General features: G+C 43.3%; 1 protein-coding gene and 1 non-coding gene across 2 annotated transcripts; one reads left to right on the top strand and one right to left on the bottom strand.

The window, feature by feature from the left end:
* Positions 1-10,379: 10,379 nt before the first annotated feature.
* Positions 10,380-11,564, bottom strand: LOC128132958 (uncharacterized). The gene is made up of 2 exons (XM_052769977.1): positions 10,722-11,564; positions 10,380-10,598 (listed from the first exon to the last, which is right to left on the bottom strand). The coding sequence occupies exons 1-2, from the start codon at positions 11,562-11,564 to the stop codon at positions 10,380-10,382; spliced, it is 1,062 nt and encodes a 353-aa protein (XP_052625937.1).
* Positions 11,565-12,516: 952 nt separating this feature from the next.
* Positions 12,517-12,623, top strand: LOC111921653 (small nucleolar RNA R71). Its single transcript, XR_002860243.1, has one exon. It is a non-coding gene; the product is annotated as a small nucleolar RNA R71 (small nucleolar RNA).
* The last annotated feature ends 865 nt before the right edge of the window (positions 12,624-13,488 follow it).

The following is a 13,488-nucleotide window of genomic DNA, read 5'->3' as shown; positions in this document are numbered from 1 at the left end:
TTTTCCGAAACGTATAACTCCTTTCCAGGGTGAGACCTTCAACAATACTCGATCACCGACCTGGAACTCTAAGGGCTTTCGCCGTTTATCAGCGTAGCTCTTTTGCCGGTCACGCGATGCCTGTAATCGAGCTTTGATCTGGACAATCTTTTCTGTGGTCTCGCGAATGATTTCCGGTCCTGTCATTGCCCTATCCGACGTATGGGTTCTTGCTAGCTGGGTGTCACCTACTTCAGCCCAACATAACGGTGATCTACATTTACGCCCGTACAGTGCTTCGAAAGGGGCCACCTTAATGCTCGAATGATAACTATTGTTATATGAAAACTCGATCAACGGTAGGTGGGTATCCCAAGACTTTCCGAAGTCTATCACACATGCACGAAGCATGTCTTCAAGCGTCTGAATGGTTCGTTCGCTTTGACCGTCCGTCTGTGGGTGATACGCGGTGCTCATATCAAGATGAGTTCCCATTGCCTTGTGGAGCGACTGCCAAAAGCGTGACGTGAACCTACTGTCCCTATCTGAGATGATGGATTTTGGCACTCCATGAAGTCTTACAATCTCTCGTAGGTACAAACGCGTCAGCCTCTCCATCTTGTAGGACTCTTTGATGGGCAGGAAATGGGCAGATTTCGTCAGTCGGTCGATTATTACCCATATGGTGTCCAATCCGTCCGACGTCTTGGGCAGCTTGGTCACGAAGTCCATAGAAATCCCCTCCCATTTCCACTCAGGGATTGCCGGTTGCTGTAACAATCCGGAAGGTTTCTGGTATTCCACTTTTACTTTGGCACACGTAAGGCACTTACTAACATAAGTTGCAATTTCCGCCTTCATGTTAGGCCACCAATAGTGCTGCTTAATGTCCAAATACATCTTGTCCGAACCAGGATGAATGGAGTATCGTGTCTTGTGGGCTTCCTTCATAACGATCTCCCTGAATCCTCCGGTTTTTGGAACCCAAATACGGTTCATGAAGTAGTATACCCCATTCTCTTTGACTTCCAGGTTCTTCTCCATTCCGCGTAATGCCTCGCTAGTTCTATTTTCCGCTTTCATAGCCTCTGCCTGGACTGATGCAATTTGAGTGGTCAGATGAGACTGAATGGTTATCGAGTGCGTTTTCGTACGGCGGTTTGTGTACTCCTTCCGACTTAATGCGTCAGCTACCACGTTGGCCTTGCCTGGATGGTACTTGATCTCGCATTCGTAGTCGTTTAACAACTCCACCCATCTTCGTTGTCTCATGTTCAGATCCTTCTGATTCAAGATGTGCTGGAGGCTTTTGTGGTCTGTAAAGATGGTGCACTTTGTGCCGTACAGGTAGTTCCTCCAAATTTTCAGGGCGAAGACCACGGCTCCCAGTTCTAGGTCATGGGTCGTGTAATTTACTTCGTGCGTCTTTAGTTGGCGGGACGCATATGCTATTACTCTTCCACGTTGCATGAGAACGCAACCTAAGCCCTGATTTGACGCGTCACAGTAAACTACAAAATCCTCCGTTCCTTCGGGTAGAGATAGTACAGGAGCGCTACAAAGAGCTTGCTTCAAGGCTCGAAACGCAATCTCTTGTCGGTCTGTCCACCTGAATGGCACACTCTTTTGCGTAAGTAAGGTAAGTGGCTTGGCGATTTTAGAGAAGTTTTGGATGAATCTCCTATAGTAGCCTGCTAGGCCTAAGAACTGACGAATTTCCGTGGGCGTAGTCGGAGTTGCCCATCCTTCCACAGCTTTGACCTTAGAGGGATCCACATGAATTCCATCTTGGCTAACTACGTGACCTAGAAAATTCACGCTCCGTAGCCAAAATTCACACTTAGAGAGTTTGGCGTAAAGCCTTTCCGTGCGCAGAGTCTCTAAAATTTGTCGGAGATGACGACCATGCTCCTCTTTGTTTCGAGAATAGACGAGGATGTCATCGATAAACACAATGACGAAGTTGTCCAGGAACGGTCGACAGATTCGATTCATTAGGTCCATAAATGCGGCAGGTGCATTTGTTAGACCGAAGGGCATTACGACGAATTCATAATGTCCATAGCGGGTTCGGAAAGCGGTTTTAGGAATGTCTTCTTTTCGGACCTTGAGTTGATGGTATCCGGACCGTAGATCTATTTTAGAAAAATAGCTAGCCCCTTGGAGCTGGTCGAATAGATCATCGATTCGTGGGAGTGGGTAGCGGTTTTTAACAGTGAGTTTATTCAACTCTCTGTAATCGATGCACATTCTGAAAGATCCGTCCTTCTTCTTGACAAAGAGCACCGGAGCTCCCCACGGCGAGTAGCTAGGTCGGATAAATCCCTTGTCCAGAAGCTCACTGAGTTGGCTGGACAATTCCTGCATTTCAGCAGGAGCCAGTCGGTATGGTGATTTAGCGAGAGGAGTTGCTCCTGGGACGAGGTCGATTCGGAACTCAACCTGTCTCTCTGGGGGTACTCCTGGAAGATCTTCGGGAAACACGTCCGGAAATTCACACGCTACCGGAATGTCTTGGAGTTTAGTTTCTTCTTTGGTCTTGTCCACTATGTGGGCCAAGAACGCTAAGTTGTTCTTTCGCAGGTGTTTCTGTGCTTTGATGCACGAGATAAGGCGGAGATTCGTGCTAGGTTTGTCTCCGTAAATTACTAGGGTTTCGTGATTCGGGAGACGTAGGCGAACGGCCTTCTCGTGGCACATAATCTCAGCATGGTGGGAGCTTAACCAATCCATGCCGATAATCACATCGAAACTCCTAATTGACACTGGCATCAGATCTATTCGTATGACGTGTTGGTTAAGGGTTAGGGTGCATCCAGCGTAGATTTCCCTAGTGGATTCGGTCTTCCCATTGGCCATTTCCACCGTATAGGTTTCATTTAGCTTTTGGGGTTGTTGTTTTAATAAATGTTTAAACTTCTCGCTTACGAAACTTCGCTCCGCTCCGGTATCAAATAAGATGCATGCATAAGTGTGGTTTAGGAGGAACGTACCGGTCACAACTGCGGGGTCCTGAACTGCATCACTCTGACCCATAGTCAGCATTCTTCCTGCTCCTCTGTTTCCTGAGTTGTTGTTGTTGTTAGGGCAGTCTCGACGGAAATGTCCCGTCCTCCCATACCCGAAACAGGTGTGGCTAGGCCCTGCGTTGTTGCTGCCGGCATTGGTATTGTTGGTATTGCGGTGGTTGTTGTTGTTGTTCTGGTTGTTTCCCTGACTCTGGTTCTGAGAAGGATAAGTCCTGCAGAACTTTGCAGTGTGTCCCCTTCGGTTGCAACTGGTGCAATGGAACTCCCTACATTCTCCTTGGTGATGGAAACCGCACTTGTTGCATTTGGGATGATTGCCGGAATAGGGTCTTGAAGTATTTGAAGCAGCTGAGGCTGGAGCATGTGATGTGACTGGTACCGGCGCAGTGACAGCGTGAACTGCCACCGTTTGCTGCTTTTTAGAGGTCTCGGGACCTTGACGCCCCTTCCTCTTGTTGTTCCATCCTTTCTTACCATCGCTCTCCTTCTTCTTCTCAGTCTCTACCGGTTTCTCGCCCTTTTTGTGGTTATGATCATATAGCCTCTTTGCCAATCTCTTCGCACTGTCAAAAGTTTCAGGGTTCGCAGCTATCACATTCCCTTGAATGGGGGATGTCAGTCCCCAAATGAATCGTTCAATCTTCTTCCCCTCTGATGTGATCATACCCGGGCACAACAGAGATAGTTCGCTGAATCTCGATATGTAAGCATCGATGTTCCCATTCTGCACCGTGAGATTCCATAGTTCCTGCTCCATCTTCTGTATTTCGCCTCGGGGGCAGTACTCAGCCGTCAACATCTCTTTCATCTCTGCCCAGGGAATAGAGTTGGCGACAGGGAGTGTCATAGCTTCCACATGACCATTCCACCAAGTGAGTGCTTGGTCCACAAAAGTGCAGGCCGCGAACTTCACTTTCATTTGCTCGGGGCACTCGCATATCTCGAATACTGACTCTACCTTCTCGATCCATCGCTTTAGGGCGATCACTCCTCCGGTACCGTTGAAAGTTCGGGGTTTAGCGTTCGCAAAATCCTTGTAGGTGCACGTTTTAGTGAGTCCTTGGTTCGTCCCGTTGTTCGAACTTCCGGATCCTTGCCCGTTACCTCCTCCGTTGTTCCCTCGGTGAAGTTGTGCCATAGCCGCTGTGACTGCAGCAGACACGGCTGCCTGGAAAGCAGTGGAGTCAACTTCCGGCGGGGTTGGTTCGGGATTTCCACGAGTAGCTGGGCGAGGCATCTTTCTGTCATGAAACGGAAAGATGTTGAGTGTACGTGGTTTCTGTGAGGTGGCGACTCTACTAACTAGGTGTATGGTGCGAAGCTAAACATCACTATCATCAAGCATGCAATCATAATGTCTCAACACATAGCAACTGAGAGTAATTTAGCAAAACACACAAAAGTTTATTAATATTATCCGCATTTAGTACAAGAAAATTTGCTCGTAGGAGCATACATAAGTAACACTATTCCGACAGCATAACGGCTCCATGAGTAGTGTAGTCACTTAAACATAGAGCCGGAGTACATAACATAGTTCCTAGTAACCTACTATGATAAGTCTATCCCTAACCGCGATGAGCTGCGTCAGGAGGTGGTGCCGAAGTCATATGCCGAAATGTTGTGCCAGTAGCTGCGCCATCTCTGCCATGTCTCCTATAACCTCATCCCTCTCATGCTCTGCTTGCACTGCCCGAGCCTCCATAGCATACAGCTGTTGTCGCAGTGCAGCGATCTCATCTTCGAGGGAACGGTTCTCTCTTGGGGGGTTCACTGGTGGGGCAGGGTGATCTGGTTGTGCCTCGTCCTCGCATGGCGGGATGGGGTCCTGGTCCCCGACCCGGCCGTCTTCGTCGTCATCGTCGAGCTCTCCAAATTCGTAGTCAGTGTCTACGTATCCGTCGGGTCCGACATCGCGTGCTTCGCCTGGATTCCCTTCTGGCTCATCCACAAGCATCCCGTGAGCTACTAAGGCCTGATGAAACTGGATACCCTGCTGCTCCTCCTCGGGCTCCTCCTCCTCCTCTAGCCACCCGTTGTTTCCCTGATTAGGGAAGTAGGGGTCTCCAGGGTGATGAAAACCAGCCATGCTGTCTGCGCGAGTACGTAATTATGCTACATTATTCCTAGGGTACTATGACTATTACACAGGCTAAGCAATTATTCTCTTTTTGGGTGATAGAGGGTATAATTTTTAGGTTCCCTGGCTATTCCGATCTCATCAAGACATGTGTTAGTTTTACCTTGGAGAGAATGTAGTTGATCAGGCTACATTCACTCCTTGGTATCACTAAGAACACTCCCGAGTTAACCGGGATACCAGCATTATGGTGTTTGATTCAGCGTTGGATCTTTATTCCTAATGCAAGCAAGTGTGTTTTATTTACTTGTTCTGTTCAGAGTTATGTTAGTCCCTCTTTTGGTTTATAGTTGCATATCAATGTATGGCTCGACATGCTAGTTCACTATAAACAAAGCTCTGATACCAACCTGTCACACCCCCGAACCAGACGGCGGAAACGTCCGGGGGCTGTCGTGACTCAATTGAATACCATAACATTGAATATATATGAAACATAACAACATTCGTCACCATTCATCAACATAGTACAACCAGTAGTGTTTACATATCATACATTGTTTAAACATTACATTTCCCAAAAATTAATTTGTTCAATTCATACAAAATAAACTGCAACCGTCACTGAATATGATTTCCCTTGATTCACTGGTTCCCTGAGAATACAAGTATTTTGAAAAACGTCAACATATGAAATGTTGGTGAGTTCATAAGTAGTGTTTGAAATCGAATGTTTGTATTGTTTGAAAAACCACCAGAAAATCCGATATTTTCTGAAAAGATAAGCTTTTGAAAACATTTGTGAAGATCCATAGGTATGCTTGTTTGTTTCTATACTTGTAAAAAAAAATGTTCATTGAATATGTATGCATTTCAAATTTGTACGTGTTGAAAACCCTAGGAAAACCCGATGTTCTCCTAGTTCCTTGAATTACGTGATGTTACATTGAAACCATTGCATAGCGTATAGTGTCAGTCCCGGGCGACGTTGGAAGGTTCTCGAGCATGATTATTTACTACAAACCCGCATTACACAAACGCCCAGTTTATAGTTATACTAACGAACCCGAAGGCGTCGTCCGTACTAATCACGTTATCCAATCGCCCTGACTAGGTGTAGTCCCACATCCGAAGAGAAAGAGGTCACGAAGACCCCGGTAACTCCATTAGCCGGTTGGGGATAAAATGTACGAGGGGTCCCCGACCCGCCTCGCATGAAATGTAGACTTTACTAGCAATACCAAAGGACCCTTGGGGACCAGTAGTATACAAGCCATTGAAAGTCCATTTACGTTGTGTCGGATCGGTAAAACCCAACACTCCGTAAAAAAAATGTCTTCGGGCCTTAAGATCAGGTCATTGGGCTAGCTAGGCTCAACGAACAAGATTTTACACTTGTGGGGCCCAAAGATGGTGCGTAGACGTCTGTGCACACTCGCATGTTTATGTATTACCAAACGTTACTTGTATGATTCGTAGTGTCGAAGAGTTAGTAGTTGTAGATTTCCATTGGCTCGAGACCGAGCCAATTCGTTTAACAACGACTTTTGGTATTGTAATGAGTTGTATTTCGTTGATATTCGAGGTGTCATTACTTGATCAAATTGTACATATTGAATTAGCCTTGAAATGTTTCTGTTTTCAGCCCCTCATTATTTGTAAAATTTACATTTTCAACCCTTTTTATTAAATACTTCCCGGTTTGGTCCTTAAACTATTTTTCTTGACATTTTAACACCAAAAATTATTGAAATTAATATTTTTCAGCATATTTTTCATAGAAAACAGTTTAAGTCCCTGAAAATGCAGTTTTTCTCGGTTTTAGCCCATCTTTTCGCAATTTTGACAATTTTGGCCCAAATTGGAAAAATTTTGCAACTTTGGTCCTTTTTAAATTTAAAAAGCATTTTAAACCTTTGAAAAGGATTTGGAACACTTATAGTCCACTGTTTTACAGAAAGTTACAGTTTTGGCCCTCCAAAACAGAAAAATTCGCATAATGGGCCTTATTGGGCCGAAATTTTCATTTTTAGCCCATTAAGCTTGGAATTTATGTTTTTAATCCCCTAAATGAGTATATTTCCAGAAATTTATTTATAGAAACTGTTTTGGCACACTTCATCCATCAGAATCTGTGAAATGTCAATTTGGGCCCTTATTTTTGCATTTTTCACATTTTAGGCCCAAAATTTGTGTTTTTAACCCAAAGAAAATTATTACTAAACCACTTAGCCATTTTTCTTGAAGCACTTTGTGTTTAGAAATATATTTGAAGCTAAAATCATTTAACACAAGATGTATCTCGGTTTTGATGGGTTTTAAGGCTAGATCCAACATAAAAACACATAAAAGCATACATATAAGCATGGAAATCATACAAGGCATACAAAACACATATAGATCTACACTTTCACTTGTATTCCCCCCCCCCCCCCCCACAAAACTTATAAAAACAGAAAATAGGGGGTATGAAGCTCACCTTGGGGTGTTGACTCGGTTTTTGGAAGAAAAGATGGAAGAAGAATGAAGTGTTTTTGGCCTTGGCTCCCTTTGATGAAGATCTTGAGTTTTGAGATGATTCTAGGGTGTAAGATCACGATTTTTGTATAGATTAGGGAAGGATTTTGATAACAAAAGAATTTAAACCATAGATCTATGCATAATCTTACCTTAGATGAAGAATATTGTAGAGATTTCCTCTTGAAAGCTTCCTAGAACTCGAGATTTTGGAGAGGGAAGAGGAAGAAGTCTTGAGTGAATTTTAGAGAGAGTTTGTGAGTGTTTTGTGTGTGTGTGGTGATGCTCTCGGCCAAAACAAGAATGGGGAGGGAGAGGGAAGAATGGAAGTGATCTTTGAAGTGAAATGCATGGAGAAATGAGAAAAATGCATGGATATCCTATGGGTAAAGATGAGGTGTCACTTGAAAGTCAACTCCTTCTTGGGTTTGGGCCTTGGGCCGAGAATGGGAAGGAAGAAAAAAAGATTTTTGGGCTTTTTGCTCCTAAGCCCAATATTAGTGTTAATTAGGGTGTGTTTTAAGCTTAAGAGAATGTAGTAGGATTTTTATGTTTTTCTTGAACTAGTTTTAGGTTTCTCATGTACCAAAGCTCTTAATCCATTTCATTCTAGGCCCAACATGGCCTAAGATGTTAAAATAAATAAGTGTGGGTCCAATTAGAGTCCAATTAGGGCTCTAAGCCCATGATAGTCTAATTGGAAGCTTATTGGCCCATTTGGATCCAATAAGGAAGTTCTAGCCTAAATTAGACTTAATAAGAACTTCTAGGGTCTCCAATTGTTTGATGACTATTTGTAGTACTTGCATGATGTATTTGATTGAAGTTTTTGATTCACATTAACTTGAATGTATAGATTACATGGCTCAAAATTTACAGTTGTGACAAGTTGGCAAAGCTTGTGCCTCCGCCCACTTGGATACATAATCTACCGCCACTAAAATGTACTTGTTGCCTTTGGACATGGGAAATGGTCCCATGAAATCGATACCCCACACATCAAATACTTCGCACACTTGAATACTTTGTTGTGGCATTGCATTTCAGGATGAAATGTTTCCCGCTCTTTGACATGCATCACATTCTTTGACAAATTGGGCTGCATCTTTAAAAATCGTGGGCCAATAAAACCTAATGTCAAAGATCTTCTTAGCAGTGTAATGTGCTCCATGATGACCACCCGTGGGCCCGCTATGATAATGCTCCAAAATCTCTCGGCTTTCCTTCCCGAACACGCATCTTCGTATGATCCCATCCGCACAGCTTCGGAAGAGGTATGGCTCATCCCAAAAGTAATACTTTAATTCAGAAAAGAATTTCTTCTTTTTTTGACTGCTAAAATCTTTTGGGATGTATTTGGTAGCTAAGTAATTAGATATATCTACGAACCATGGCTCTTCTCCCGCGGTCACCATAATGTACTCGTCCGGGAAGTCATCTCCAACTTTATCTTCTTGCAATTGCGGGTTTTCTAGCCTCGATAAATGGTCGGCTGCTACATTCTCCATTCCTTTCTTGTCGCGTATCTCGATATTAAACTCTTGAAGAAGTAGAACCCATCGTATCAATCTTGGCTTGGCATCCTGTTTGGCAAACAAATACTTGATAGCAGAGTGGTCAGTAAAAACAGTTTTTTTGGATAAAACCAAATAAGGACGGAATTTATCAAAGGCATACACCACAGCTAATAATTCTTTTTCAGTGGTGGTGTAATTCTCTTGGGCCGGATTTAGAGTTTTGCTAGCACAATATATGGGTCGAAAGTGCTTATCAACCCTTTGACCAAGGACAGCTCCTAATGCAAAATCACTAGCATCACACATTATTTCAAACGGTAAATCCCAATTTGGGGCAACAATAATTGGGGCATTAGTCAATTTTTCTTTTAAGAATTCAAATGCCTCTAAACACTCTTTAGTAAAATTAAATGGTTCATCCTTTAAAAGCAATTATGTTAGAGGTCTAGTTATTTTAGAAAAAACTTTTATAAAACGCCGGTAAAAACCCGCGTGTCCTAGAAAGCTTCTTATGCCCTTCACATTAGTTGGTGGGGGTAATTTGGCAATGGTGTCAATCTTTGCCCTATCCACCTCAATTCCCAATTTGGAAACTTTGCGGCCTAAAACTATACCCTCCTTGACCATAAAGTGACATTTTTCCCAATTAAGGACTAAGTCGGTCTTTTCACACCTAGCAAGCATTAGGTCAATATTCGTGAAACAATCATGGAAGGAAGATCTAAAGACAGAAAAATTGTCCATAAAGACTTCCATGAATTTTTCCACCATATCGTGGAATATGGTTGTCATGCACCTTTGAAATGTCGCGGGTGCATTGCATAACCCAAAGGGCATGCGTCGATAAGCAAAAGTCCCACTTGGGCAAGTAAATGTGGTCTTTTCTTGGTCCATTGGGTCTATGGGTATTTGGAAATAACCCGAAAACCCGTCCAAAAAGCAATAATAACTATGGCCCGATAATCTTTCTAGCATTTGATCAATAAAAGGCAAGGGAAAATGGTCTTTACGAGTGGCATCGTTTAACTTACGATAATCGATGCACACTCTCCAATCGGTTACCGTTCGTGTCGGAATAAGTTCATTCTTCTCGTTGGCTATGACCGTCATCCCTCCTTTCTTGGGCACCACTTGGATCGGACTCACCCACGGGCTATCGGAAATGGAATATATGATTCCCGCATCTAAAAGCTTGACCAATTCTTTCTTGACCACCTCTTGCATATTTGGGTTTAGTCTTCTTGGGTGCTGCACAACCTACTTTGCTCCTTCTTCCAGGTTAATCTTGTGAGCACAATAAGAGAGGCTTATCCCCTTGATGTCAGTTACGCTCCATGTTATGGCCCGCTTCCGCTTCTTCAAAACTTGCACTACCTCTTCCTTTTCAGATTCAGAGAGGTCAAATGCTATTATCACTGGGTTTTGATTACCATCTTCGAGGAAAGCATACTCCAAATGATCTGGTAACGATTCAAGCTATGATTTTTCAATCTGCATGAGGGACTCACCAAGTGCAGGTAAGGTACTCGGCGAGTTTATAGCTGAATTCACAAATTTTGCTTTTTCTTCGATTGGACTCGGCGAGTAGATCGGCCCTACTCGCCGAGTAGATATTTCAGATTGCTTCAATATTTCTTCATACTCAGCTTCTTCCAACAACCTCTCGATCTCCATTAAGTCTTTTTCAGCATCAAATTCTTCATCAAAAATGGTGGTCTTGCTGGAATCTTCATCTTCACCTTCTTCCATCAATTCATCCAGCATGTCAATTGAGAATGCCATGTCATCACTATTCCTTGCATGCTTCATAGCTTGATCCACCCCAAAAGTAGCCGAATCATCTCCTACCCGCAAAGTGAGCTTCGAATCTCTCATGTGCACTATAGCACTTGTCATGTTGAGGAAGGGTCTTCCAAGGATGATTGGGACTTGAGGATCCGCCTCCATGTCTAGAATTATGAAATCTGTGGGAAATACAAATTTGTCTACCTTGACCAATAAGTCTTCACATATTCCTCTTGGAAAAGTGACTGTCTTGTTTGCTAAGTGAATCGCCATACGAATTGGTCTTGGTTCCGGGAGATCCAGCTTTTTGAAGAATGAATAAGGCATTAAATTCATACTTGCTCCTGAATCAGCCAAAGCATGAGTGGTAGCTAAGTTGCCAAATTGGCAAGGCAAAGTCAAGCTTCCCGGGTCACCCTTCTTCTTTGGTAGTTTGTTGAGCATGGCAGTTGAACAATTCTCATTAAGTACCACCTTTTTCACTTCCTCCATCTTCCTTCTATTTGTAAGAAGTTCCTTAAGGAATTTCACATATTTCGGCAATTGTGCGACAACTTCAATGAAGGGTATGTTGATTTGAAGAGCCATAATGTGGTCAAGAAACTTCTGGTACTCTTCTTCCTGTTTTTCTCTCTTAGCTCGGGCTGGATATGGCATTGGAGGCTGAAAGGGTTTTTTAGGAATTTGATTTTTCGGATTTGGCAGTGGACTCATCGAGTCCATATTCTGGACTCAGCGAGTAGGATCTGCAGATTGAAGGTTTTGACTTTTGTCTTGAGTTTCTTCATCTTCCTTCTGCATTTCAGTTGGTGCTTCATTCTAAATAGGGGCCAGAGGAGTGATTATCTTCCCACTTCTTGTTGTGACTATGTTTATGTGCGCGCCTCGTGGGTTGTTTTCGGTTTTGCTAGGAAGTTCGCCTGGTGATCTTTGGTTTATTTGTTGAGCAAGTTGCCCTAGCTGTGTTTCTATGTTGTGGATAGATGCTTGCTAGTTTCTAAGCATGGTCCTTGTTTCTTGAATTACAGCATCATGATCACTATGTCTCTTTTCTGAAGCAGCTACAAATTTGGTTAGCATTTCTTCCAAACTTGGTTTTCTTTCTTGTTCTGGCTCCTCCTTTTGGTAAAAACCTCTTCCTTTCTGCCTGAACATCTCCTCCTTATCCTTCTTGTACACTTCATAAGGGATCCACTCTTTCTTTGGTTTTCGCCAATCTTCATCATATCGGTCCCCACTTGAGTAACAAACTTGCACCTTCTTGTTGCCATTTTCATCCAAGTCGCAGTCTCTAGTAAGATGAGGCCCATTATAGTTTTCACACCCCACCCGTATAGCATGTATCGTTTGGTCCATTTTGTCCATCCTCCTATCCATGTTTTTCAACATGGCCATCACTGCTGATAAGTCTTTTGAAGCTGCATAGGCGTACCCCCTAGCTACATCATTTCTTGGATTATGGTATTCTCTAAAATGCTTAGAGAATTCTTCAATTAGCTGCTTTATCACTGGAGGTGCCTTCTTCGTAAGTGGACCTTGCGAGTCAAGTAATTGCCTTGTTCTAACATTTACTCCATCATAAAAGATGAAGACTTCTCGCTGACTATTGAGGTTGTGATGTGGGCAATTCCTTAACAAGCTCTTGTACCTCTCCCAAGCTTCATATAGTGACTCTCCAGCTTGTTGTTCAAAGTTGGCTATGGCTTTCTTGATCTTGGATATCTTGGATGGTGGGCAGAATTGATCAATGAACTCTTCTTTCAGCTGGGCCCATGTAGTGATGGATCCGTGGGTTAGTGACTTGTGCCAATCCTTTGCAGAACCCTTCAAAGTAACCGGAAGCATGCGAAGTAGCTGAGTTTCCCGAAGCACATTAGGAACATTGAAATAATCAGCTACATCATTAACTTCATCCAAGTGCTTGTAGGCGTCTTCGTGATCTTTGCCAGTGAAAGGGATTTCCTTAAGTAAAGCTAGGATATGACCCTTGAGCTCAAAAGTAGCAGTCGCGGGAATTGCGGGCTGCACAAGTCCCGTGCCAGTGTCATCGCGCATCCTCTTCTTCCATTCCCCCATGGGGACTTCATCGATATTAGCCATGATAGCTAACTCATCCTCAAAATCGGATCCGTGCTCGTACGTATGTTCTTCTTCTTCCTCGGTCTCATACTCAGTGTCTTCTTTAATCGGGTCTTCGATTGTCAAAGAGGCGCTGGATGCTCCTGATTTGTTGCTCTTCTTCTTGCTGAAAATGGACTTGAGGTTCTTTAGTGGAGAATTCTTTGAAGAAGCGGATTCTCCAACGACTTTTCCCTTGCTCCTCCTTAATGCGGATTCTGGGTCTTCGAGAGGAGGGACCAGAGGTGATTCAGATCCTCGGGTCATGAAACAACTGCAAACAAACAGGAAAAAACGCGTAAGAAGAACAAAAATAAAACAGTACAAAAATTAAAAATACTTTTGTAAACAGCGATCAACTCGCCGAGTAGGTGCGATTGCACTCGACGAGTGGACTGTTTACAACTAAAAAAATTAAAGCTAATTAAAAGACTTCTAAAACTAAACTAATAATTTCTAAAAC

Source organism: Lactuca sativa, chromosome 3 (genome assembly GCF_002870075.4).
Source record: "Lactuca sativa cultivar Salinas chromosome 3, Lsat_Salinas_v11, whole genome shotgun sequence".
Taxonomy (NCBI): Eukaryota; Viridiplantae; Streptophyta; class Magnoliopsida; order Asterales; family Asteraceae; genus Lactuca; species Lactuca sativa.
The sequence above is the reverse complement of the archived record's forward strand: the minus strand, read 5'-3'. Positions and strand labels throughout refer to the sequence as shown.

Coding starts and splice junctions, on each gene's coding strand:
- LOC128132958 (XM_052769977.1), bottom strand. CDS start 11,564: ATGCCATATCCAGCCCGAGCTAAGAGAGAAAAACAGGAAGAAGAGTAC. Junction 10,599..10,721: donor CTGAAATATCTACTCGGCGA/GTAGGGCCGATC, acceptor GAAAAATCATAG/CTTGAATCGTTACCAGATCA.